At 41.4% G+C, this 27770-nt stretch overlaps 1 protein-coding gene across 1 annotated transcript; it reads left to right on the top strand.

The window, feature by feature from the left end:
- The first annotated feature begins 543 nt into the window (after positions 1-543).
- On the top strand, positions 544-26403 carry LOC102923703 (uncharacterized). Its single transcript, XM_076573832.1, is given in 5 exon segments — positions 544-678; positions 23416-23542; positions 23733-23793; positions 24800-26241; positions 26244-26403. Coding segments are annotated over 5 exon segments (1707 nt in total). The 5' UTR covers positions 544-627; the 3' UTR covers positions 26270-26403.
- The last annotated feature ends 1367 nt before the right edge of the window (positions 26404-27770 follow it).

The following is a 27770-nucleotide window of genomic DNA, read 5'->3' as shown; positions in this document are numbered from 1 at the left end:
ACCTGTCTAAGCCTTGGAAGGTTTCTCTAAGGCCCTGATGTATAAGGGCGGGGCGGGGGTGGGGGGGCGGGGAGAGTTCCTTCTCTAAAACTAGGAATATGCTTGGGGGAGCTGGTAAAAGTCTGGGACCAGGGCCTTTGGGAAGGGTTTCTTCAGATCCTGAGAACCATCTCTTTCCACACCTGGGCCTGTGGTAATCCCTCCCAGCCACTGTGGACTTTTTTTTCTATAATGTTCTAGAGATACCTTGTGTTCCTCTTGTGCGATATTGTCATATTAGCCTCCTTCTGAAAATGTATACTTTCTTTTAAAACTGAACCCATTGGTTTATATTAACTAGAGACTTGCTGTGGAATTTGGCGCAAATCTCCAGCCAATCTGGGATAGGTTTGTGCTTCAGGTGGAAGCCAGGGCTGGGAACCACGGGACTGTTTCCCTTTTGCTTACCCGGTCCTGTCACTCAGGCCTCACTAACCAATCAGGGACTCGAGCACCAGTCAGATGGGAGTGTTCTTCCTCTTGGCGCTAGGCGTCTGGTTCAGCTCTTAAGATGAGGAAGTAGGAAGTTGGCTTCTTGTGCTGTACCTCATACGCTCTGCTGTGGGTTGAGTACTTGGCAGCTGCGCCATGGTGAGCAAGGGGCTTCTGTTCCCAGACCGGGAGGAGTGGCCGGCCACGGTGAGCGAGGGGCTGCTTTCCCCAGACTGGGTGGAGCGGCCGGCTGAGCCGGAACCGGGTGGTGGGTCCTCCCGAGGAGGGTGGGAGCCAGTGGCCAGAGGCAGAATTCAGTGTGGTCCTGCCTGGTCCTGTGCGAGCCTGCGAGTCCCACATGCTCCTTCCTGGTCCTGTGTGTCACGCGTGTATTCCTTTTTGATCCTGAGTGTCCTACGTGGCCCTTGCAACTCCCTGGGCTGGGGCTGAAGCCTCTGAATAACTTCTCTCCGTGGGCAGAGCATCTGTGTCTGTGCAGAGCATTGGGAACAAGACTTAGAAATACCCTTGTTGTTGATGTCACTGTGAAGTGCTGGCTCCTGTAATGCTTGTATTGTCACCTTGGAAGGCAGATTTGCCAAACTCAGAAAGCCCTGGTCTCTATAGAATCTTTAAGCAGTTCTGCATTTTCAACATTTAGGTTTAGGATCCATCTGTAGTTGATTTTGTGGAGCTGGTAAAGGACATCTCCTGTGTAGAGTAGCACTCCACTGCTAAACTGTGATGTAGAGGAGTAGAATTGATGGTAAAATGATTTACCCATTCTTAGGAGACATTAAGTCACAAAGTAGAATGAAGCTAAAGGAGGGCTGTCTCTCAGATATCCCTAAGATATGTATTATGCTAACTGTGCCTTTTAGAGATTAATATGATAAGATGTAAATACTTGTTCCCCAGGACTAACCAGCCATCTGGGAACATTCCCATAACAAAGGAGAAAATGCTAATTTACAACCAGCCAAAAGGGTCCCCCCATTCCCTGCCCCCCTGTCAAAGAACCCGCCTCTAACATGCTGCTCACAGGGTCACAACCAACATTAAGTCCTGGTGTGCTGCCATCATAGTCTAGAACAGCTGCATTTCCAGTCTTTTTGTAAAGTGTTTTTGAGTCAAATTCTCTGATGTAGATTGAGGAGGACTTGAATCCTGTCTGTATCCCCACAGGGCATTCCCCTTGCTATTGTCCTGACCAAGCACCATGAATTCTTTTTCTTTTTCTTTTTTTTTTTTTTTTTTGTTTCTCAAGACAGAGTTTCTCTGTGTAGCTTTGTGCCTTTCCTAGAACTCCCTCTGTAGTCCAGGCAGGCCTTGAACTCACAGAGATCCGACTGCATCTGTCTCCTGAGTGCTGGGATTAAATGTGTGCTCCACCACTGCCCAGCCAGCACCATGAATTCTTGTATTGCAGGTCTGTAGCACCACAGAGTTCTAAAGTAACCACTTTGAGTCACATGGTGGACTGTCCATTGCAGTAACAGGAAAGGATTTGTGTGTGGAGCATGGCATCTCCCTTCAGACCAGAAGAGGAGGAACAGTGTCCTGTGTACAGTGCACAGGGAAACAGAGTAGGCAATAGCTAGACCATGGGCTGGAGTTTCAGGCAGTGAGCTGCAGAGGTCTCCATCATAAAAAAGGACCCGCTGGGCAGGGGGAGTGACTTTCTGTGTAATTTAACTCCTGGTATTATTCCTTCCATGTGAATGAAGATAGGCAGAATTGGTGGGTGTACAATTTAGGGAGGGTAACTTGAAGTACTGAGTCTTCAGTTTCCAGTTAGGGAACTCTCTTATGCAGATGTGTGCAATCCTGGTTGACACAGTTAAGTCAGCTCAGAGGTTTGAGACACAGGCCATTGGCTTTAACTCCATGTGTCAGCTTATAGCACCCAGCAGCTGACACTTTACATGGGAAAGTCATGCAGTGTCTTATGAATGGCATTCTCTCTAGCAGGGAAGTGCCTGCTCTGTTGCAAAGTCAGTACTGCTAAGTATTCTTCCAGTTATTTCTATCATTTTAAAAAGTCAATTAGTGGTACCATTTTTTAAATTTCACTTACTTTAAACGCATTATAGCTCTAATCTGTTTTCCAATGTTTCCTGGCCATTAAGAATTTCTTTCTAATTTTTCTTAGGTGTTATTTATTTATATACCTTTATAGAGCACTGGTTCTTAACATGAAGGATAGAGGCACCCTTTAACAGCAGTGGCCTTAGACCATTGGAATACGCAGATATATTTATTATAATTTATAACAGTGGCAAAATTTTAGTTATGAAGTAGCAGTGAAAATAATATTATAGTTGTGTTCACCATCTGATAAAAGACTGTATTAAAGTATGACATAATTAGGAAGGTTGAGAACCACTGGTTTAGACCAATGTCTCCTGTAGCTCAGGCTTGCCTCACACTACATAATTGAGAATTGCTTTGAACACCAAATCCTGCCTCTGCTGCTCAGCACTGGAATACAGTCCTGCAAATCCTTCCACTCTGGGCCTTGACTGGTCAGTGAGATGGAAAATAGACCAGTGAATGATTGTCCTCCAGCCTCTCTAGATTTCATTGTGAAATTACAGATGAAGTGGGCCCTGTGTAAGAGTTGAGTTCACTGACCCACTATAAAGCAAGTGTAGTCACAGCACAGAAAGGGATGGCAAGAAGGAGGTGAAAGCTTTCCTGCTGTGACAGTTGACAGACAGCAGCAATAAGTAGTGAGGTCATCAATTTTAGATAGTCCATAAATGTCCTGACTGGCCATTTCTCTGTTCCACAGACCAGACAATCAAGAATCTGGATAAAGAACTGAATTTTTGTGGAACAAAATTACATTAGTTACACCAGTTCAACCTAAATAGAAGAACTGGATAAAATGGTGTGGCCCTGCCTAATGTGAATCTTTTCCATGTATAAGATGTACAACTTTGTGGGAGCCCGTTTTCAGGTTCATCGTGGCTTTACCCAGCAGGTCCGCATAGAGGAGGATGATTAGGACCACGGACCTGAGTGCAGGTGTCTAAGATGGTCTCCACTTGCCTGTGCTGGAGGAGGTCTTTTGCTTTACCCCTTGGCATCTCTATAAATACCCTGGAGCAGAGACAGTCAGGGCACGTTGGAAAAGGTTCCAGATCCTCTCAAGGCTATCCTTTATTCTATCTGTTTATCTCCGCGATATAAATCCTTCTATCTAATATTTCCTGCTGCTCGCACTCAAGAAAACTCTGGGGAACTGTGGGGTTGGTGGGTAAATGCCCCACACAACCTGGGAGAAATGAATGAGTAGTACTTAGTGTGCTCTAGTACAAATCCCTAGTCTCTGGAGCACATGGCCATAAATCCTGTTTCAACTTTCCAACATAATTTTATGGGATTATTATTTCCTCATTTCCACTATCTCTTTCCTGGCTCCAAGCCCTCCCTTCATTGTGTTCTAATCCATGACCTGTTTCAGCTTCCACAACAGTTACTGTTTGAGTGTGACCTGTGTTTGGCTTCAGGTCCTCCCAGCTCTGAAGCAAAGGGTTGGCTTCACTGGGCATTGAGCGTGTAATGGAATGTGCATGCAAAGGACTCAGTACCTTGAAAGAGGAATAGGAAGTGCTCTAGAGAATGGAATATTCTCTAAACTACAAGTTTCTCACACTAGATACCTGTCCAACCCTAGTGTGGAAGGGCAGAGCTGGGAAGGCCTGTGCTGTATGAGTCATTGGATCTCTCTGCTCACCCAGTAGGGTAACTGCTAATGTCCTGAGATACAACTGGGTGGTCCTAACTAATGAGGAGCTTTAGGAAGACTTAGCCATCAGTAGCACCAGTGGAAGGTGACTTTCAAGTTCTCTTTGGGATTCTTCTCTGCTTCTGATATAGGGAGCTCTAAGGAATACCATATCTATGCCATGGTGAGTGTGGGGGGCCACTGTCCAGGAAGAGCAGGTTGGCTGAGCTATCAGAGTCTGAACTGCTGGGACTGGGACAGACCATGAGCCAGACTGTGTTTCTGTTGGTCCCTGTAGTAACCTGGGCAGTGGCCCTTGGCCTCTGATCCTTACTGATCCAGGGAGTGTGGATTCCCTGGGGAGGAGAAGGATCTGCCACCCTGGCATGGGAGGCTATGATGCTTGTAATATCACTGTCCAGTGTGCACACACAGTCTTTGCTTCTGTGACAGTGGGAATCTGGGAAGACAGATTGGAAAACTGAAGGTCTGGATTCTACAAGTTCTGGATGTTACTTTTCCCTTTCAGGTTTGTCTTATAAATGTTACAGACAGTTTAGAAAATGGTAGAAAGGGGGTGATGGGGATCATCCTTCAGCAATACATGATTAGAATGCTTTTAGCTTTCTGTTACTGCCAGCCACCATGGTGTGATTCAGTGATGGTCAGTTTCAGGGGACAAAAGGAAGTTCTGAGCTACAGAGGTATCTCAGGTTGCATGGTTTTGGGCAGGTGGATAGGGCAGATGCCACATCTTGTGACATAATCTATGTGGTTGGAATCAGACATTAAATTATTCTTCTACAGTGTTTTCTGTGTGGGCATCACTGCGGCTGGGTTTGCCTGAAAACACAAGGGAGCATGAAGGCTGCAGAGCTATAGCAGGGTCTGCAGGAGATCACCTCCCTTTGCAGAGAGAGCTCTAGAACATGGGGCCTCTCTTAGAGAAATATCAGTAGCTAGAGGGTCAGAAACAACAGTTTAAGGGTCACTTTGAGTTGAAAGTCGTGAGATCTGTGTTTATTTAATTTCTATACACATAGAGTCGTAGGCAGCTGCCTGCCTTTCATCTTGCCTTAAACCATTGGACTATAGGCATGCAATATTGCAACTGGCTTTATAATGCAGAAGTAAAGGGGTAGTTGCAAGATGAGTATTGTATCTGTTAACCCACTTTCTTAGTCCTGATGTTTACTAAGAAGAGTTTTTGGAGTGATCTTTTGGATAGTGTAGTCTTGTGAGGGAGAGCCAAACTTAAGAATTGATGCAAAGCCATGTATACAGTTCTGTTGACTTTGTAAGTTCCATTTCAATGGGTCCTTAGGGAGTCTCTCTCTCTCTCTCTCTCTCTCTCTCTCTCTCTCTCTCTCTCTCTCTCTCTCTCTCTCCCTCTCCCTCTCCCTCTCCCTCTCCCTCTCCCTCCCTCTCCCTCCCTCTCCCTCCCTCTCCCTCCCTCTCTCTCTCTCTCTCTCTCTCCCTCTCCCTCTCCCTCTCCCTCTCCCTCCCTCTCCCTCCCTCTCCCTCCCTCTCCCTCCCTCTCCCTCCCTCTCCCTCCCTCTCCCTCCCTCTCCCTCCCTCTCCCTCCCTCTCCCTCCCTCTCCCTCCCTCTCCCTTCCTCTCCTCTCCTCTCCTCTCCTCTCCTCTCCTCTCCTCTCCTCTCCTCTCCTCGCCTCTCAGTTTCTCTGACTCTCTGACTCTCTCTGCTCTGTGATAACAAGATCATTTGGAGAGACACAGTCTCATGTTCTAACACTGTCTGACCTGGAACTCACTATGTAGTAGATAGGCTAGACCTGGAACTCACAGACATCCACCTGCCTCTGCCTCATATGACCACACCTGGCTAAAAATAGATGTTTATCATGGATTTAGCACAGATATTATTAGAAAGAAAGGACTTTTGGATTGTGTAGTCTTGTGAGGGAGAGCCACACTTAAGAATTGACAAAGTCATGTTTACAGTTTGTTGACTTTGTAAGTTCCTTTCAATGGGTCCTTAGGGAGTCTGTCTGTCTGTCTGTCTGTCTGTCTGTCTCTCTCTCTCTCTCTCTCTCTCTCTCTCTGTCTTTCTCTCTCTCTCTCTCTCTCCTTCTCTCTGTCTTTCTGTCTCTCTGTGTCCCTCTTTCCTTCTCTTTGGTAAAAAAGATCATCTGTCAGTTCCTGCGGTGGCTTGGGTAGGATTCTGATTTAATGAAGTAAAAACATGGGCAGAAGGGTTCTGCACTGTGCCTTGCTCTACATGGAGTTCATAATCCTGTCCTGGAGATTCTCAGCAAATTTCTGCTTACATCTGGGAAAGGAGCAAGTCCATACTCCTATGTTTTATGTACTTTGTCTTCAAACATGGCTCATTGGTATTTGAGATATCACTAAAAAAAGGAATAATGTCACTGTCTACACAGGCAGTCTACACAGCAAATTTTATTAATTTTGTGTGATGGCTAATACTGATTTTCAGTCCAGTGACACTCTTCCAGTCACTCCTCTTAGGGCTTATCTAGATCATGTTATTCTCTGAGGTATGCTTTAAAAGATTGTCTTATATATTAAGTTCATTGAGATGAGAAGACTCTTCTGCCTTCTAGAATTGATAGCACCATTCCATTCCATGGATTTGGTACTGAATTATGTAATAGTGACCAACATTCATCACTATCTGCTTCCTGACTATGGATACAGTGTAATCAATCACCATGGTTACTTCTTTTTATTGACTTTTAAAATTTTACATTTTGAGTGTCTATATGTCCATGCCATGACACTCAGTAAAGCTGAGTAAGAAGTCACCAAAGCCAGATATGGTGTCCCAACCCTGTGATCACAAAACTTAGGAGGCAGAGGCTACAGTTTGAGGGTTTCAACATCATCCAAGGGCTAAGTGTACAATGGGGTATGGAGGCAGGCGCCCAGGAACAGACAAGTCTATGGTAGGCTCAGGAAACTGTCCCTTGCTATCTTCTACAGACCAGAGCAAGACTGTGGGCCTCTGGATAATCTCACCTCCACTGCTTAAGGTGTATTTTTCCATGAGTCATGTGAACCCCAAGGTCGAAGCTGTGGGAGATTTAAGTTCCAATTGCTTTAAAATCCAGGCTCACAAAATTTCTAGGGTGACATGGTCTCAGGATGTGAGTGTAGAGGATGTAGAGAAGACTTTGCCAGGCTGCTGATTGGATAGAGTTAATATCTTTATTTTCTTTCCCTACTCAAATCTCTGTGTCCTTGTCACTTGCCTGAGGGCAAGCCAAGCTGGTTTGAGGTACAAATGGTAACTGCAAGGCTTAGAATAGGAGCACTTCCCAGGCTCCATCAGTGCACCATCTCCAGGTCAGGACTAGATGGACCAGACAGTAGAGACTCCAGGGAGCTGATACTGGGACTCAGAGAAATGAAGCACCTCCAGTTCCCTGGGGACGCTCAGGTTCTCTCCTGTCTCCTCTTGTCCTTTCCCATCTCCTTCATGTCTCCTCCTGCCTGCTGTGTTTATTCTTTACCCCTTTGTGTCCCCTCAAATTCAGTAAGCTGTCAGGTAAAAGTAGAATCCACATACAGTAGACCGAAGGAATAGATACTACCTTTGCTTGATATCTGGGCAGAGCCCAGACAGTTTGGTAATTTGCTGGGATTCTTCTGCTTCGGTATCTTGCCTGTCAATCCAACACTGAAGGGCTCATGAAGAGCTAATGACACTGTAACAGATTTTAAACACCTGTGGAGAGGCCCTGAGAAGTCAGTGAGTACAGTGGACACCTGAAGGGGTGGTAGGTTCTTGGACTGTAGGATGACCAAGGAGAGCTGCAGTTGTGGAGTAGAACTGGGATGGTAGGCAAGCTGTGTGTGCTAGGGATAGCAGAGCCTGAAACATGGAGCTTCCGCAGTCTCTGAGAGCCCAGAATATCATTAGAGTCTCAGAACTTGTACAGTGTGATACAGGAAGCTGTTAGGTTTTGGTTTCCTTAAATGTAATTGATTATTTGCAATTCTCCTGTTCTCCCCTTTTTGAAAACAGTGGGCTGTTACTCTTTTTTTCTCACAGAATATACATTTATGTGTCTGTAGACTTAATAAATGTTAAAATTTTTCAATACTTTGGGATTTAAGAAGGTGAGAGTATTTTACATTATTAATAACATGATACTTTAGGGACCATGGATGGAAACATCTTGTTTGATAGCAATATACCATAAAATTATAAGTTGAATGAATGTTTTCCCCCAAACTTACTTTGAGTCAGGTTATTTTATCAGTTTAATAGAAATGAGAATACTTCACTAACCTGTTTGGTGCTCAAAATGAAAAGAACCTGGATATGAATTCATGGGCATCTGCAAGGCCTCCTTCTGAAACACACTTTCACCATACAGGTTTGATTCCTCTTCTGTGTCACTGATGTACATTTCCTTACTGCTCTCTATTACACTGTTGTCAGCCCTGCAACCACACACAACCAACAAAAACAGACTCAACAGGTTACCTTCATGAATTTCAGCATACTTACTCATACATACTTGACAAGGAAGAATTTGGAGGGGAAACACTGGAAAAGGGATGGAGTAAAGAGAGAACAAGGGGAAAGTGATGCTGTATCTTTTAATTAAAATGTATAGGAATAAAATTTAAGTAATAGAAGGGGCTAGAGAGATTACTCAATAGATAAGATCACTGGATGTTGTTACAGAGGACCCAGGTTCCATTCCCAGAACCCACATGTTGGCTAACAATTTGCTGTAACTTCAGTACCAGGGATGTTTTGCTCTCTCCTGGCCTCTGTAGGTTCTGTGCAAAGACACATGCAAAAATACTCATATAACTAAATTTTTTAAAAAGTTAGAATAAGGAAATAATGGAATTCTCTACAGCAATGTCACAGTCCTGAGACAGACAGCAACCAGGGCTTGTTATAATGAACTCCTAGTCAAAATGACCCTGTGTGGAAGCAGCTGTGGCCTTCTTCTGAACCTGCCTGCTCAGAGGCAAAAGAAGCCTTGTTCTTAGGTTACAGTTGCTCAGCAGAGCCATCCAACTAAGAGCAGTGACCACAGTGCTGATAGGTGACTTTCCTTTGTGTTTTCTGTATTTATATTCTCTCTCCATTGTTAGTGTGAGAATAGCAGAACTCTATATGAATGTTTACAGACTCCCCACGTAAAATACCCGTGCTTCTGTTGCTTAGGCAAAGCATTGCTTTGGAAATGAATCCCACATTCTTCTTGCCTCCTTCAGGTAAGAAATCTTTCTCAGATCTTCTGTCTTGCATCTTGTGAGGACTGTTTTTGGTATCCAAACTGACTAGCTCTGGAATTAACTAATGCACAAAGAATTGGGTAAGGATAAGAAAAGCTTTTAGGGGCCTGCCTTAAAGACTTTCTGAGTCAAAAGGAGACACTACAACCAGTGGAGGAAAACTAGAAGTGAGGGGAGAGGAATGAATCTACTCACACCGTGCTCTTTCAGTCCATCTTTTTATTGTTCCAAGTAAACATCATTTCTACAGCGAGGGTCCCGGCCTATATACATTTAAAAACAATAATTCTTTGGTAATGCAGGGAGAGGTTTGAAATTCATACACAGATCAATAACTATCAAGTTTCACTTATGACACAAGGTGGGAGTGGCTAGTGAAAGTTTTCTGGTAAGGCCAACTGAGAATTAAATCCACAAAAGAAATCTGAGGGAGGAATTCCTGTGCTCAAACTACCTTCCTAAATGTGGCTACATATAAGTTAAAAAAGAAATCTATTAATCAGTGAAAATCATGAATAAGGTAAAACTGTCTTTTCCACCTGTTCTGCTTCCAAAGGTCTCTTATGAGCCATTTTTCCACAGGCAGTGTAAGCATCCTTGGTTACTAGGCAACCTGCCTAAGCAGTAGAGGAAGATGTTCAGCTTTTGGTCTGCTGTAGCACTTTTGCTATAATCAGTTGCTTAAAAAGAACTTCTTAGGTCTAAAGATTACACCTATTGCTTAAAGATGCAGAATCAAGATAGAATTAAGCTTAATTTGTACAAGAAACAGAACCTGGCACCTTCCAGCTCCTCTGGCCATGGAGGGACAGGTCCTCAGAGGGTTCTTGGGAAATTTACTCATCTCCAGGTACTAACAAATGACTGATTACCTTTTCCACTATATCTCAGTGTTTACAAGCAATAAATCTCTAAGCTAAAGTCTTGTGTTAATAAACTGAGGTGAAAGTAAGTATAAGGAGTTAAGAGTTTAGGGTTAGTGAGGTTAATTCAGGATAGTTTTTCTTATCTTCAGGTGAGGTAAAGCCAGAGTACATTTCTGTCTATCTAAGGGTTGCAAATCAACAGTATGCTCATACTTTGTCCTTGAATGTCTGAGAATGTCTGAAAATTTTGCCTGTGTAACTGTTTTCACACATAACTGGGAAGTTATCAATATACCCCAACCGCATAGGAGAAATTGTGCCCAATAATGATCAATTACACTGCTAGAAGCTCTTGTGAAATGAATTCCATGGTAGTAACATATGAGAAACCTACAATTTCACACAAGAAATTCACTGCAGGAAACAGCCTATACATTGTAAAGGCAATAATTCCAAAACACCTTGCTTTTAGGCTTTTAACTCCTCTACCAGAGCCCCCATTTCTAATGGGTTGGACTTGTCAATGATGGCTGAATCCTCACTTCATATTTTTGTGGCTGACAGCACTTGGGTATACTTGTGAGAGATTATTCTTAATTCAGATTTTGAAATGGGAAGACCCTTCATTAATCTGGATCTTCAAGGTAATTTGATCCACCTTTAATCTTGACCAGACCTTCTGGTGACAGCCTATATATATAAGAATATTGAAGAAGGAAGCTCATTCTCTTTGCCTAGGAAGGTCATTCATTTACTCTCTTTAGAACCCAATTTTTAGGAATTCTGGTATATACTGAAGACCATTTGAGACATCCATCCTCATGGATTGAAGAAGTACTGAATTCTTCAACATTTCATTGGTAGACAGCCAATGTTGGACTAGCTGGACCACAGACTGTGAGGCATTCTAATAAATTCACTTTCTACCTACATAGGGAGACTGATTCTATCAGTTCTGTTCAAGCAGAGAACGTTACTAATACGGTTTCTGTTTTTTGTTTTGTTTTCACTTGCCCAGAGGAAGATGTTGTACCTAAGAGCAGTGCTCATAAAGGAACTTGTTCCATTTCTCTTTGTGTATTCAACTTATTGTGAAGACTACACTTCATATTGTTGTTAAATTGTCAAAAGATTGATATGAATTTTGGGAATAAAATTCCTAAAGCAATGGAACCATCATCCAGCCTTCTGATGGAATAAAGATCTATCTTGTCTGTGATGTGATTCCTGCTTTTCTCTCTTGGTTGTCTAAAGTCCCTGTGACAACCAGGTAAAAAGTACCTGAGTTCATCAGACCTCAGTGCGAAGCCATAAAACAGACATTTCATTTTGTGTCCTAAAATCTCTCTGTAATTGTTAATATTCTGGGCATCCTTCAACCTGGTGGAGAGGGGAATCACTCCCCTCCACATCATGTAATGGGCTGTGCAAGCTGGTCACGTGGTGTCCAGGAGGAAGAAGAGGAAGTGCCTGTGGAGTGCAGGAATATAGCAAGGTCAGCTATTTGAGCCAGGGGCCAGTGCTGTTGTAATGGAAATCTGCAGATCTAGAAAAGGTCTGGGTCTTGGGTGGAAGGCAGGGCCAGGAACCACTCACTGTACAGAATCTTTAAGCACACTGTTACCCTAAGGAAGGTGCTCTTGTCACTCAGGCCTCAGTAGCCAATCAGGCCCTCCAGTCTTACCTGCCAGTTAGAGGAGAGTGGTGGGGGTGGGCTTTCCAGGGCCAGGCTGCAGGCTTGTCTTTGTAACAGAGTGTATACCAGTGGTTTTGTGTGCTGCCTGTGCTGTTGGAAGGAGCAGAGGAGAGAGCATGGGTGAGCTGGGAAGCCACGGCATGGTGAGCAAGAGGCTGCTGTCCCTAGGTCAGGGGGAGCAAATGGTGAGCCTCAGAAGCCAGTGTGGCATATGGCAGTCCTCCCTGGGGTTGGATGGGACCCTGTAGCCAGATTCCCCATCCTGTGAGGTATCATGTGGTCCTTGCAACTCCCTGCACCCAGGTGCAGGACTCTGAATAACATTGCTCTGTGGACAGCCTCAGGATCTAAAGCAACCCTGCTCAGAGCATTGGGAACAGGAAGCTATGTGTAGAAACATCTTTGTAGTCAAGGTCAACATGCTTTTCATGCAGTCATGGAAGGCAGCTCTTAAATTTGTAGAGGCCTAGTTTCTCTAATGATGAATTTGCAAATAATTTTAGAGGAATTATAAATGGCAACTCTTGTGTTGAATAGCACTCCCCTACTAAGCTGTGATGTAGAGGAGTAGAATTGGTGATATAAAGGATTTACCAATGCTTAGGAGATAGTAAGTCATAGAGAGTAATTTTTAGCTAAGGGAGGCTTCCTCTACCACAAAGATATACCACATACCACTTACCACATACCACATACCACAAAGATAAGTATATGCTAACTAGGCCTGTTAGAGATTAAGATGATAGCATACACATTTGTTCACTAGGATTGTCCAGGCATTTGGCTCCAAACTGTGACAAAAGAGACACCCCTGATTTTCAAGCAGCCACTAGGTCCATCCTTATATCAAAGAAGAGGCCTCTAACAAGCTGCTCTAGGGGGCACTATAGGGTCACAACCAACCTTAAGGTCTGGTGTGCAATTAAGGTCTTAATTTTTTTCTTGAGAAAAGCATGGTTCTGACAGATGGACAAGGTGACACCTATTTGAAAAGGAAAACACTATTGTGTTGAATGATGGCCTGATCAACAAGACTTTTCCTCTAGGCCCTCACACAAAGAGAAGGAAGGTGCTTCAGAGAGCCAGAAAAGGCCTGGAGTCTAGGACTTGGGAGCTTTCTCTAAGGACCTCATATATTGAGAATAAAATAGAGCTCCTTCTTTAAAACCAGGAGTATGCTAGGGAAAGCTGGTAATGATCTGGGGCCAGGACCTTTGTGAAGGGGTTGCTTTAAATCCTGAGAATAAAACTCTTATTACCACAGGGCACTATGGTTATCAATCCCAAGGCCACTGTGTGCTTAGCCAGTAATGTTTCTGAGATACTCTGTGTTCTCCTTATGCAGCAGTGTGTGAGATGCCTCCTCCTGAGTTTGCGCCATTGTATGGTAGCTTCTGTTGACTTCATAGAAGTCTCTCATTTTCTTCTATTTCCTACTGGAAGATGCTATTCTTAAGAAGTTTACTTGGCATGAGGCATAACTTGTACAAGACCTCCCCATACCAGCCTTTATTTTTTCTGACTTCTACTTTTCCTACCCTTCTCATCCCCTGGATGAGGAGGTGCCTTCTCATCTCCTGGCACCTCTACCTGAGGGCCCTGTCACTGAAGAATGACCTGCTGTTTCAGGTTAGTGTTGTACTTAAGGACTAAATCTGGAATTATCTTTGCTGTATGAGTTTCCCAACTGCCTAAGTGGCTAGACTTGCAATCTCCTAATCCTATTTAAATTGTTCAAAGTGTAACTGGAGCCTAAACCTAAAAGGAACTTAAGGATGACAGAACATGTGGAATGCAAAATCTGTTCCAGGCTGGCTCCTCATTGAGCATTAGTCAGAAATGGATGCATGCTATCATTAATAAAATTTTTCTTTTTTAATCTCAAGTGTATGGAGCGATTTCTCCTTTGGAAGGCATATTAATTCTTGAACAGCTGCACCTCCAGCTATTTAGAAATTTTTTTCTGAGAGAAACACTTTTATATTGATTCAAGTGGCCTTGATTCCAGTACGTTGGTCCCCACAGCAATGACCTTGGTTCCCATGATCAAACATTATAAATTCTTAAATTAAATGACTGTACCACCTCAGAGATTTAAAATTACCCATTTGTGTCATGTAGTTGACTATCCATTGCAGTCATAGGAAAAGGATTTGCATGTGGAGTATGGCTTATGCCTTCAGATGAGAATAGGAGGAATAGTTTATTGTGTGTACTTCAGGGAGAAACAGGGTTGGCAATCAGCTGATGGAGTCACCATTATGAAAGAGGACTTATTGTTTCAGGGTGAGTGATTTTGTATTTTTCCAGCATATTTTTTTTTTTTTTTTTTTTTTTTTTGGTTTTTCGAGACAGGGTTTCTCTGTGTAGCTTTGCGCCTTTCCTGGAGCTCACTTGGTAGCCCAGGCTGGCCTCAAACTCACAGAGATCCGCCTGGCTCTGCCTCCCGACTGCTGGGATTAAAGGCGTGCGCCACCAACGCCCGGCTTTTCCAGCATATTTTAATTCATATCATGAACACAGACCAGATTCGTGGATGTACAATTTGAGAAAGTTAGTTTGAGCCAATGAATATTGAATTTCCAATTAGACAACTCTCCTTTGCAGATATGTTCAGTCCTACTTGACAGAATTATGTCAGCTTAGAAGACTGAAAAATAGACCATTGCCTGTAACTCTGTGTGTCAAGTTTCAGATCTCAGTAACATGTGCATATGGGCAAGATCAGTCAGTCTCTTATTAATTGCATTTCCTCAACTAGGGAAGATTCTACTCTTTTTTAAAGTCAATATAGCTAATATAGCTCATTTTTTATATTAAAAATAAAGTAATTTTATCATGCTAAAAGACAATTGTTATTATTTTTTTAATTTCATTTTCTTTAAATGCATTTCTTCTGTCAGACGTGACATTGGTAAAGATCTTTTTCCATTTTGTAGGCTGTTGTATTGTCTTATTGACTGTGTCCTTTGCCCTGCAAAAGCTTTCAGGAAGTCCTGTCTCCAAAATATATAAAGAATTAAAAAAACTAGACAATAAAATTAAAAATGGGCTACAGAGCTAAACAGAATTCTCAGTAGAAGAATCTCAAATGGTTGAAAGACTTTTAAGGAATTACTCAACATCCTTAGTCATCAGGGAAATGGAGATCAAAATGACTCTGAGATACCTCATTACACCTGACAGAATGGCTATGATCAAAAATATTGAAGACGGCTTATGTTGGAGAGGATGTGGAGCAAGGGGAACACTCCTCCACTGTAGCGGTAACACCCACATTACCGATACCCGTTCACCATGTCCGAGCGAAGGGCTGCGGATTAAAAATAGAGACAAGAGACAGCGAGTCATTCGCCACAACTGAATGCCGAATGCCGTTTATTGAAAGAGGGAAGAAACCTTAAATACAGGCTTACAACACAAATGGAGGATCCCCGGAGGGCAGAAGTTTGCTACCAATGGTCTACATTCTAGACCCAATGTTCTACATTCTTGCATCTAAGTTGTTTACACCAAATACAGGATGCATCTAAGTTGTTTACACCAAACACGGGATGTAGGAACGAAAAACCTCCGGTAAGCTCTCCGGTGATCCTTAGGTGAGAAGGAGACCGGCAGGGAATCTGAATAGGGAGGACATCTGGTCAAGGTCAGCAAGCAAGGCAGCAGTCACTCACAGTCGGGGGCCAGGGCCCATGGTGCCCACACTCCACTGTTGGTGGGAATGCAAACTTGATCAACCACTTAGGGAATCAGTATGGTGATTTCTCAGAAAATTCTCAGTCTACCTCAAGACCCAGCTATACCACTCTTGGGCATATACCCAAGGATAGTTCAATCATACCACAAGGGTACATGCTCATCTATGTTCATAGCAACATTATTCATAATAACCAGAACCTGGAAACAACTTAGATGCCACTCAACCAAAAAATGGATAAAGAAAATGTGCCACATATACACAATGGAGTACTGCTCAGCAGTTAAAAAAAAAAAATGTCATCATAAAGTATGCAGACAAGTGGATGGAACTAGAAAAATATCATCCTGAGTGAGGTAGCCCAAACCCAGAAGAATAAATATGGTGTGTACTCACTCATAAGTGGATACTAGATGTATAAAGCAAAGGATAATCAGACTACAACCCACAGCTCCAGAGAAGCTAGCTAACAAAGAGGACCCTGAGGGGGACACATAGGTAGCCCAGAGATGGAGAAATAGATGAGATCTACATGAGCAAACTGGGGGTAATGGGAATAATGGAGGGCAAGGAATGGGGTATGAGAACATAAGGAAATGGGAGGTTTGAGCTGGAACAGGGACAGAGTGGGAGAGCAAGGAAAGAGATACCATGATAAATGAAGACATTATGGGAATAGGGAGAAACAGGGTACTAGGGAAGTTCCCAGGAATCCACAAGGATGACCTCACCTTGGACTACTATGAATAGTTGAGAGGGTACCTGAACTGGTCTATTCCAGTAAGTAGATTAGTGAATACCCTAACTGTCATCATAGAGCCTTCATCCAGTTACTGATGGAATCAGATGCACAGATCCATGTCCAGGTCCCAGGCTGAGCTCCAGGAGTCCAATTGATGAGAGAGAGGAGGGATTCTATAAGCAAGGGACATTGAGATCATGATGGGAAAACATGCAGAGATGCCCGCCAAACTAGTTGACACACCTGAATGGTGAACGGATAGCTGAGGAGCCCTCATGGGACTAGACTGGGCCTTCTGGATATGGAAGACAGTTATTTAGCTTGAACTGTTTGGTGGGCCCCCAGGCAGGGTGATTGGTATCCATCCCTGGTGCATGAGAAGGCTTTTTGGAACCCAGTGCCTAAGGTGTGACACTTTGGGCAGCCGTTTGCAGAAGGAAGGGCTTTGGACCTACCTCAACTGAATGTACCAGTCTCTGCTGGCTACCCATTGGAAAACTAGACTTGGAGGAGGTGATAATGGGGGGTTAGTGGGAGGAAGGCTGAGGGATGGCAGGAGGGAGGAGGGGGTATCTGTGGTTGGTATGTAAAATGAATAGAAAATTTTTTAATAAAAATTTGAAAAATAGCACTGTGTAGTTAGTTATAGGTGACAGTCTGCTGGAGAAACCAGCAGCAACTTTCAAGAAGACTGTTACTATTAAAGAGAACTCCCTTGCTTTATAGTAGATGCTTATCAGCCCTATGTGTAAGGCTCCATTAGCTAAACCTTTAATTTATAGATGGATTGAGCAAAGTGATTTCTAGTGCCAGGTTGCAACTTCATGCAGAGTCTGCTGCAAAGCAGTTTGAAGCATGGCAGGGTCCATCACAACTCTGAAGCCAATTTTGGAGGAATCACCCATGTTTTACTGGTTCTGGAAACAGGTAAGATGCACAATTTAATGGTCATGATTTCTTCCATGGCATCAGTTTAGCACTGTTGTACACTTTTGTTTTTGGCAGAGTCAGAAACTCTGTGTGGAAGCGGTGAGTGTTCATTGCATAAAGTTGTGAAGATGAAGCTGGGTTGCATTTTGAGACCATCAGATGTTGAAATACCCAAGCTATGGGACATTTGCCATGGAAAGCTGCATACATGGAGTGGAAGTAACAAAGGAGAGACATGTATAAAAAGTTGCAGTGTTAAAGCTATCTAAGTCCTTTGAGAATGAAACCTCATGTATCTGAGACACAGCAACAGTATTTGGTGTTTGCCCTGCTGAGTTTTAGTCTTACCTTGGTCCAATCTTGCCTCACTGTGTCCCTATTCCTCTACTTCCTTTCTTTATTAAAATTGATTTTCTCAGCCTGGGCTACCAAGTGAGTTCCAGGAAAGGCACAAAGCTACACAGAGAAACCCTGTCTCAAAAAAACCAAAAAAAAAAAAAAAAAAAATTCTCTCACACAATACACCCCAAAATACAGTTTCCCCTCATTCCACTCCTCTGTACCTCTCTCCCCTAAATCCCCTCCTCCTTCATTTCTCTTCACTAAAGGGCAGATCTCCCAGGCATATCAACAAAACATGACACAGCAAGTTATAGTATGATTAGGCACAAATTCTCATATCAAGGCTGGATTAGGCAACCCAGGAGGAGGAAAAGGATCTAAGAGTAGGGAAAATAATCAGAGATACCCTCACTCCCACAAACATATCGAGGTAAAAAAACCACAGCATGTATGCAGAGGACCTGGCTCAGATCCATGCAGGACCCATGATTGCTGCTTCTGTTCTTTGAGCCCCTTTCGTCCCTGCCTAGTTCATTCTGTGGACATGTTCTCCTGGTGTCCTTGACCCCTCTGGGTCCTACAGTCCACCCTTATGCAGGGTTCCCAGAGCTCCAGGTAATATTTGGATGAGGATGTCTGCATCTGCTCCCATCAGCTGCAGGAGAAGGCCTCTCTGATGACAATTGGACTGGGTACTAATCTATGATAATAGAATATTGTTAGATATCAATTCATTGACTTTTTTTTTTCTTTTTGGTCAGTTGTATTTGGTTCTACCCTAGTTCTCTGAGCCATCCAACTTTTGGTTCTTATTCATCCAGGCAGTGTTGGGCATGGGCTTCCTCTTTGATCTTGGGCCTCAATTTAGTTCAGTAATTGGTTGATTACTTCACAAATTCCAAGACACCATTGCCCCAGAATATCTTGCAGACAAGGTAAGTATGGGTTGAACATTTTTGTGGCTAGGTTGGTGTCCCATTCCCACCACTGGGAGCCTTATATGGCTAGTTCAGGCTCCATATTCTCAAATATTTGGAGTCCTCATTAGAGTCACCCTGATAGCTTCCAGAAAGTTTCTATCATACTAGGTTTCCACATCTCCCCCTAATATCTCCCCTATTGCACTCACTTTTTCCTATATTCTCTCCCTCTGTCCCTCTCTTTCTTGATATTTTCTGTTCCTGCCCCCAGTCCACCCATAAAATCTTTTCTATCTCCTCTTGCCAGGAAGATCCATGCATTCCTCTGCCTCCACAAACATCCTGGTTGCTTATCCTCTCTGGGTCTGTAGATTATATTGTTGGTATTGTTTATTTGACAGCTAATGTCTAATTATAAGTGAATAACATCACCTTAGTCTATGTGGTTCTGGGTTGCCTCACTCAGAATAATAAACAACTCAAGAAACTAGACATCAACAAATAAAATAGTTCAAATAAAAAATATGGTACATATCTAAATGGAATTCTTAGTAGAGGAATCTAAAATGGCTGAAAAACGCTTAAGGAAGTGTTAAACATCCTTGGCAATCAATGAAATGTAAATCAAAACTACTCTGGTATTTGATCTTACACCTATCAAAATGGCTAAGATGAATGACACAAGTGACAGCTCATGCTGGCCAGGATGTGGAACAAGGGGAACACTCCTCCACTGCTGGTGGGAGTGAAAACTTGTTCAGCCATTATGGAAATTATTATACCAGTTCCTCAGATGATTGGGAATCTATCTACCTCAAAACCCAGCTATTACCACTCGGGCATATATCCCCCAAATGATTCTCCATCCTGCCATCACAGCAGCAGAGAAGCAAGTTAGAACAAATAATGGAACACCAAAAGTGATTGTGTTGTTGGGAAGAATCTGGGAATGTTGTCCTTCAGAGGAATGTAGAAGATATTGGGACTTAAATGACAAAAGTCAGAAAACTATACATAGAACTCAATAGGCTGTTCTTGTAGGATGAGGAAGATGAGACTCTTGAGAGTAATGCACACAGAGGAGGTCAAGGTCATTGCTTTTAATGAGAAGTAGACTCTATGAAACATTAATCTAGAGGTCATTTGTGTCTTATTTGGCCTAGAATCTTCCTTATTCTGTCCTTGCCCTGAGAAATTGAGTAAGGCCAAATTAAAAAGTAATGGGCTGATTTCTTAGATGGAATATTGAATCTGTTTCTTACTTATTATTGATGACTCATTCAGGTCTACAGTGAAAAAAGCAATAATTTTTTCAGAACACAGTGACAATGAAAAGGTAGTTTCTGATGGCAGTCATGTGCTGAAACAGATAGGAATTTTCAAGGAGATCACCATTAAAGAGAAGAAAGCCTATCTAGGTGCCCTCAGGGCTTCATGTTAAGCCTTCAACTAATGAGAGGATTAAGCAAAGTGATTCTGATTCCCAGGAAGCAGCTTCATACAAAACCTGCTGCAAGTGTTGTCCAAACTCTGCAAGGTCCATCTCAATTAAGAAGCCAAACTTGTGCTGGTCCTTGAAATAAGAAAGAATCAAAATTTCTGGTCATGGATTCCTGATCTGTGGTTTCAGTTTAGCACTTTTGCAGTCATCTATATTTGGCAGAGTCAGAGCCCCAGTGAGGATCCTGTGAAAGTTCATTGCTTGAAGCTTTGAGCATGAAACCCAGGTTGCATTTTGAGACTACAAAATGTTGAGATACCAAAGCTGTGAGACATCTGCCATGGAGAGCTGCATATAGGGAATGGAAGTAGCCAAAGAGATATATGAGAAATTTCAGGAAAATGAGACACCTAAGCTTTGAAACTGAAGCCTCATATGTCTGAGTCAGAGGTGCTGGATTTGGTGTTTACCCTGCTGGGTTCAAGTGTTGCCTTGGTTCAGTCTTCACTCACTGTGTTCCACTTCCTCTTTGGGAATGGTAATGGGTATTCTGTGCCAGTGTTTGTTGGAAAGATGTAACTTTTTTTCTGATTTTACAATATGTCAGAGTTAAGGAATCACCTGAGTGTCTAAAGAGACCTTGAACATTTGAAATTGTAGGTGCTGTTGAAGACTATGAGGATCATTGAAAATAGACTAAATGCGTTTTGATCATGGGGTGACCATAAGCCTATGTTCAGGATGTTTTCAATTGAATGAAAATCCTCCCAGATAGGATAGTGTATTTGAATACTTCTCTCTCCTTGGTGGCTTTGTTTGGGGTGCTTGGGGAACCTTTAGTAGGAAGAGTCCTTATGGATGAAATTCCTCACTGGGGAAGGAATTTGAGTGTCTTTAGCTTCAATCCATTTCCTATGCAGCAGTACCCCCAACCACAGCAACAACCTCTACAATGAGCAAGTCACCAGACACATACCACAGCATAATCACACAGACACCTTTCCAGTCAGCACAGACACTTTCTACTGTTATCATGCCTCTAGGAACAACTCTATTATTACCAAAGTCCACCAACACTGGAATAGGATCATCAGTATCTCTAGGCCTCAGAAAAACAGACAGGACCTTGACAATACCTTCAACAGCATTAAGTACACAAGAGGATACCATCCCATCATCTGGAACTGGGACACCCACTCTTCCTGAGAAGTCAGCTTTAACTCCACTTTCACTAACACTAGACAAAGACACTGACACAAACAAACCTTTACCCATGACTAGTTTGGCAGTTACAAACACCTCTTCACCAACCACAGCCACCCTAAGGAAAACTGTTCACAGCAAGGTCCTGTCTGAGACTCAGGAAAATGACACTGCAACTGTTTCCCCAACCCCAGCAACAATGTCCACAATGAGCAAGCCACCAGACCCATATCACAGCACAACCACACAGACAACGTCCCAGCCAGCACAGATGGGTTCAAGCACAGGCATTGGTACAGCCCAGTCACCTGAGGATTCCACAGCCCTTGTCCTTAGCTAATATTCTTTGTGTCTGGCTGTCATGTCTTATACCACTGCTATACATGGTATCACTAAATCCTATAAGATATAGTTGAAACAATTGATATTCAGTACCAAGACATTTTGTAACTTGTGTTTTTGTCAATTTTCATTTTTATTTTTGTTTTTGAAGAGAAGGTTTCTCTGTGCAGTCCTGGCTGTCCAGAAAGTACATCTGTATACCAGGCTGACCTAAACACAGAGATCCAAATTATTCTGGCTCTTATGTCCTGTGATTAAATGTTGGCCATCATGCCTGGGCTTTTTTGTTTTTATATTATTGGGTGATGGGCTTGTTGTATAGGTATTTCTACATGTCAAGCATATGCTGCTTTGCTGAGCTTCACCCACATCTTGAATTTTGAATTATCACAGAATGTATCATTCTCTTTCCCAGGATGGCATACTCATGACATTAAAACTGCGTGAGCCCTTTGAGTCATTCAGTTGCAGCTATGTGACATTCTTCCTACCTATCATGTTGGTTTTCAATTCTTTTGAGGAATGTGTATCTTTTGCTTGTATGCATGGATATGTACCACATGTGTGCCTGGTCCTCACAGCAATCAGAAGATAGTATCACAACCCCTGAACATGTAGTAATGGATAGTTGTAAGCCCTCATTTATGATGAGTCCAACTGTCTGTAAGACCAACAAGAGCTCTTAAACATTGATCCATTTCTACTGTCCTATGTTATTGTTTATGATCAACATTTATATTGCTAATGTTTTCATCTGTTCACTTGTAACTTTAAACATGCATTCCCTTTTAGTAAGATCTTATTATTGTTACAATTTAAACTGGTTTCTGGAAGATCAAAACAGAATGGAGTGTATGCATAATTCTTTGTAGAAACTTCCATAGAAACCTGCGAGTTCATTCTACCTTTCTTGTACAATTTATTTTTATGGTGGAGAAAGGGTCTTACTAATATATAACTGGCTAACCTGAAATTCATTGCATAGGCAGGCTGTCAGCAAACTCAATTAAATTCTCGTGCCTTTGCCTTGTGAGTGCTGGGATTAAAGACTTGAGCCAGTACACCCAACTTGCCCATCTTTTTTGTAGTTAGTAATTGTTCATTCAATTTCTCTAATGTGTATTTTGATCTGTTTGCTTGCTTCTCTCTTTATATCTCTCTTTTTTTAAAAAAAGATTTTTGGTTGTGAGCCTAGCTGGGTGTTGGTGGCGCATGCCTTTAATCCCAGCACTCAGGAGCCAGAGCCAGGAGGATCTATGTGACTACGAGGCCAGCCTGGTCTACAGAGCGAGATTCAGGAAAGGTGCAAAGCTACACAGAGAAACTCTGTCTCGAAAAACCAAAAAAAAAAAAAAAAAAAAAAAAGATTCATTTATTTATTATGTATACAGTGTGCTGTCTGCATGTCTGCATGCAGGCCAGAAGAGGGTACCATATCTGTTTACAGATGGTTGTGAGCCATGTGGTTGCTGGAAATTGAACTCAGGACTTCTGGAAGAATAGTCAGTGCTCTTAACCACTGAGCCATCTCTCTGGCCCCTCTTTATATCTCTTAATAGGCATTTCTCCTGCAAGGCTATATCCTAGACCAAATGTTTAGAAATGACAGATGTGAACCTCATTGTTGAGTTTTTGTTTTCTAAAATGAGTTGATGATTAGAACTTTTGTGTCATGGAATAACTGTGGGGAGCCCCAGAATTATATGAATATACTGCCAAAGAAGTATACATCACCATGCTGTCAGTATCACACTTTCTTTTGTACACATGTATGGGATATTTTAGACTGCAGTGACCTATGATGATGTGCATATTGACTTCACGTGGGAGGAGTGGATTTTGATGGATCCTTCCCAGAAGAATCTCTACAAAGATGTAATGTGGGAGACCTACAGAAACCTTACTGCTGTAGGTAAGACTGAGATTTTTTTATCACATTTTAAAATAAGGGGACAACTCTTCCTTGGTTATTGATAAACTTTTGTAATTTTAATTGAGAAAGAAGAATGAGGTGAGTAAATCTGGCATTGTTCTAAGGTTCACTAAAGATAAAAACTTTTGCACAATTTACCATAATATGTATTTTTGGCACTGTATTTTAGGCTACAGTTGGGAAGACCATGATATTGAAGAACATTGTCAAAGTTCTGGAAGACTTAGAAGGTACTTTTCATGTGCTGGCTGATATAAATGTGCCTATGGAGAAATTTTAATGTGTCCCAGAAGTTTTAAATAAAAGCAACAATGTAAATAAGCACAGTTTAAGGTGTACTGAGGATTGTTAAATTCTCACAAAACCAAATACCTCAATGTCAGATAGCTGATATGTGTTTGCAAGGCATTCTTCTAAGAAAGAACACAGTGAAACAATGCCTTCACTGATATTCCTATTTTAATTACAGCTCCATGATAGCTCTGCTGTTGAACATCCAATCTGTTTAATTTCATGCCACTCAGATATTGTAAAAGGAATATGTGTTGGATAGGTGATAAGTATAAATCCAAATATATATCTATGAGGAACAGAAAGTCAAGTTGTGTGAATGTAGTGTGGAAACATTTTATTTGTTTGTTTTCCTTTATCAGTATATCATACACTACTCTGGATATAAGCCATGTGAGCATATGAAGGATGCAACATAACTCACTCACACACACACAAAATAATTAGAAGATAAGTAATACTCCCCACTTTGAGTAGAATTTTTGGATGTGATACAAGTTTAACTTTAATTGTTGTTCCAACTTCATTGGGAATACAACAAGACACCCAGACTGGAGAAAAGCTCTATGAGTATTGGGATATATAAATATGTCTATTGTCCTGGTTCAATTTGCAAGTGGAGTATGACTCTCACTATTGGAAAACTTATGAGTGCAATAAGTATGTTAAAGCTTTGAGTTCTTCTAGTTCTTTTCAAATATGTGAAGAATCTCATATAGACAAAAGATTCTATAAATGTGGACCCTATAAAAGGCTCTTACCATTACAGATACCTTCAAAGACACAAAACAGCCCTAAATGAAGGGAAACACTATGAATGTAAAGTTTAAGATCTCATTTGTCTTAAAAATTAGACAAAATTGTAAAGTTAATTCATACAGATATAAATATTCATCAGTGTGCTGAATGTGATAAAGCTTTTACATGTGCCAATTATCTTTACAGGTACAAAGAACATCATATTGGGGAAAACCCATCTGAAAATACTCAATGTGCAAAAGCATTTTTATATTACAGTCATCCTCAGAATAATGAAAGTATTCATACTGGAGAGAAACTTTATAGTTGTGTTCAATATGATGAAGCCTTTTCATACAACAGTAGTCTCCAAATACGTGAAGAAACACATACTGGAAAGAAAATCAGTAAGAGTAATCAGTGTGGTAAAGCCTTCACAAGTCATGATCATTTTCAAATTCATAAAAGAACACATACTGGAGAGAAACCCTATGAATGTAATCAATGTGGTAAAGCCTTTGCATGTACCAGTAGACTCCGAAGACATGAAAGAATACATACTGGAGAGAAACCCTATGAATGTAATCAATGTGATAAAGCCTTTGCATGTACCAGTAGTCTCCAAAGACATGAAAGAACACATACTGGAGAGAAACCCTACAAATGTAATCAATGTGATAAAGCCTTTTCACAACACAATACTCTCCAAATACATAAAAGAACACATTCTGGAGAGAAACCCTACAAATGCAATCAATGTGATAAAGCCTTTTCAGGACACAGTAATCTTCACATGCATAAAAGAACACATTCTGGAGAGAAACCCTACAAATGTAATCAATGTGATAAAGCCTTTTCATGTGCCAATAGTCTCCAAAGACATGAAAATATACATTCTAGAGATAAACCCTACAAATGTAATCAATGTGGTAAAGCATTTGCATGTGCCACTAGTCTCCAAATACATGAAAGAACACATTCTGTAGAGAAACCCTACAAATGTAATCAATGTGATAAAGCCTTTTTACGACGGAGTCTTCTCCAAATACATAAAAGAACACATACTGGAGAGAAACCCTACAAATGTCATCAATGTGATAAAGCCTTTTCACAACACAGTTATCTCCAAATACATGAAAGTACACATAATGGAGGGAAACCCTACAAGTGTAATCAATGTGATAAAGACTTTTCACGACACAGTCTTCTCCAAATACATGAAAGAATGCATTCTGGAGAGAAACCCTACAAATGTAATCAATGTGATAAAGCTTTTGCATGTGCCAGTACTCTCCAAATGCATGAAAGAACACATACTGGAGAGAAACCCTACAAATGTAATCAATGTGATAAAGCTTTTTTACGTCACAGTCATCTCCAAATACATGAAAGAATACATTCTGGAGAGAAACCCTACAAATGTAATCAGTGTGATCAAGCCTTTGCATGTTCCAGTAGTCTCCGAAAACATGAAAGAACACATTCTGGAGTGAAACCCTACAAATGTAATCAATGTGATAAAGCCTTTTCACAACACAGTCATCTCCAAAGACATGAAAGAACACATTCTGGAGAGAAACCCTACAAATGTAGTCAATGTCATAAAAACTTTTCACGACACAGTCTTCTCCAAATGCATGAAAGAACACATTCTGGAGAGAAACCCTACAAATGTAATCAATGTGATAAAGGCTTTGCATGTGTTGGTAGTTTCCAAGTACACGAAAGAAAACATACTGGAGAGAAGCCCTACAAATGTAATCAATGTGATAAAGCCTTTTTACAACACTGTCATCTCCAAATACATGAAAGAACACATTCTGGAGAGAAACCCCATGAATGTAATCAATGTGGTAAAGGCTTTGCATGTTCCAGTAGTCTCCGAAGACATGAAAGAACACATACTGGAGAGAAACCCTACAAATGTAATCAATGTGACAAAGCCTTTTCACGACATAGTTATCTCAAAAGACATGAAAGAACACATTACTGGAGAGACATCCTACAAATGTAATCAATGTGATAAAGGCTTTTCACAACACAGTAACCTTTAAATTCATGAAAGAATTCATACTGGATAGAAACCCTATGAATGTAATCAATATGGTAAAGCCTTTGTATGTACCAATAGTTTCTGTAGACATGAAAGAACACATACTGGAGAGAAACCCTACAAATGTAATCAATGTAATAAAGGCTTTTCACAACACTGGCATATCCAAACACATAAAAGAACACAATCTAGAGAGAAACCCCATGAATGTAGTCAATGTGATAAAGCCTTTGCATGTGCTGGTAATCTCTGCATACATAAAGGAACTCATACTGGAGAGGAACCTTACAAATGCAATCAATGTAATAAAGCCTCTATATGACACAGTCATGCCCAAATACAAGAGGAATGCATTCTGGACAGAAACTCTATGAATTTAATGAATGTGGCAAAACCTTTGTATGTCTCAACAATCTCAGAATACATAAATGAATACATACTGGAGAGAAACCCTAAAACTGTAATCAGTGTGGTAAAGCCTTTGCAATTCAAGGTCATCTTTAGATACATAAAAGAACATATTCTGGAGAGAAACCCTATGAATCTAATCAATGAGATAAAGCCTTGTCAAAACACAATCACCTTCAAATCCATAAAATAGCACATACAAGAGAGAAACCCTATGAATGTTATCAATGAGGTAAATCTTGGATGTGCCAGTAGTCTCTGAATACATAAAGGAACTCATACTATTGAGAAGCCCTTCAAATGTAATTAGTGTGATAAAGCCTTTTCATGCCACAGTCCTCTCTAAATACATGAACGAATACATTCTAATGAGAAAACCAATGAATGAAATTAATGTGGTTAAGCCTTTACATGTGCCAGTAGTCTCCAAATATGTAAAAGAACAAGTATTGGAATGAAATCCTGTGAATGTAGTCCATGTGGTGAAGCCTTTTCACAACAGACCAGTCTTCAAGTACATGAAAGAACACATACTGGAGAGAAAACCTATGAATGTAATCAATGTGGTAAAGCCTTTGCATGTGTAGGTAGTCTCTGAAGGCATAAAGAAACACATACTGGAGGGAGATCCTATGATTGTAATCAATGTAGTAAAGCCTTTGCATGAATCAGCAGTCTTTGAAATCATGAGAAAAAAAAATTACACTCAGAAAAAAC

Source organism: Peromyscus maniculatus, chromosome 6 (genome assembly GCF_049852395.1).
Source record: "Peromyscus maniculatus bairdii isolate BWxNUB_F1_BW_parent chromosome 6, HU_Pman_BW_mat_3.1, whole genome shotgun sequence".
NCBI lineage: Eukaryota > Metazoa > Chordata > Mammalia > Rodentia > Cricetidae > Peromyscus > Peromyscus maniculatus.
This window is presented reverse-complemented; position numbering and strand designations above follow the sequence as displayed.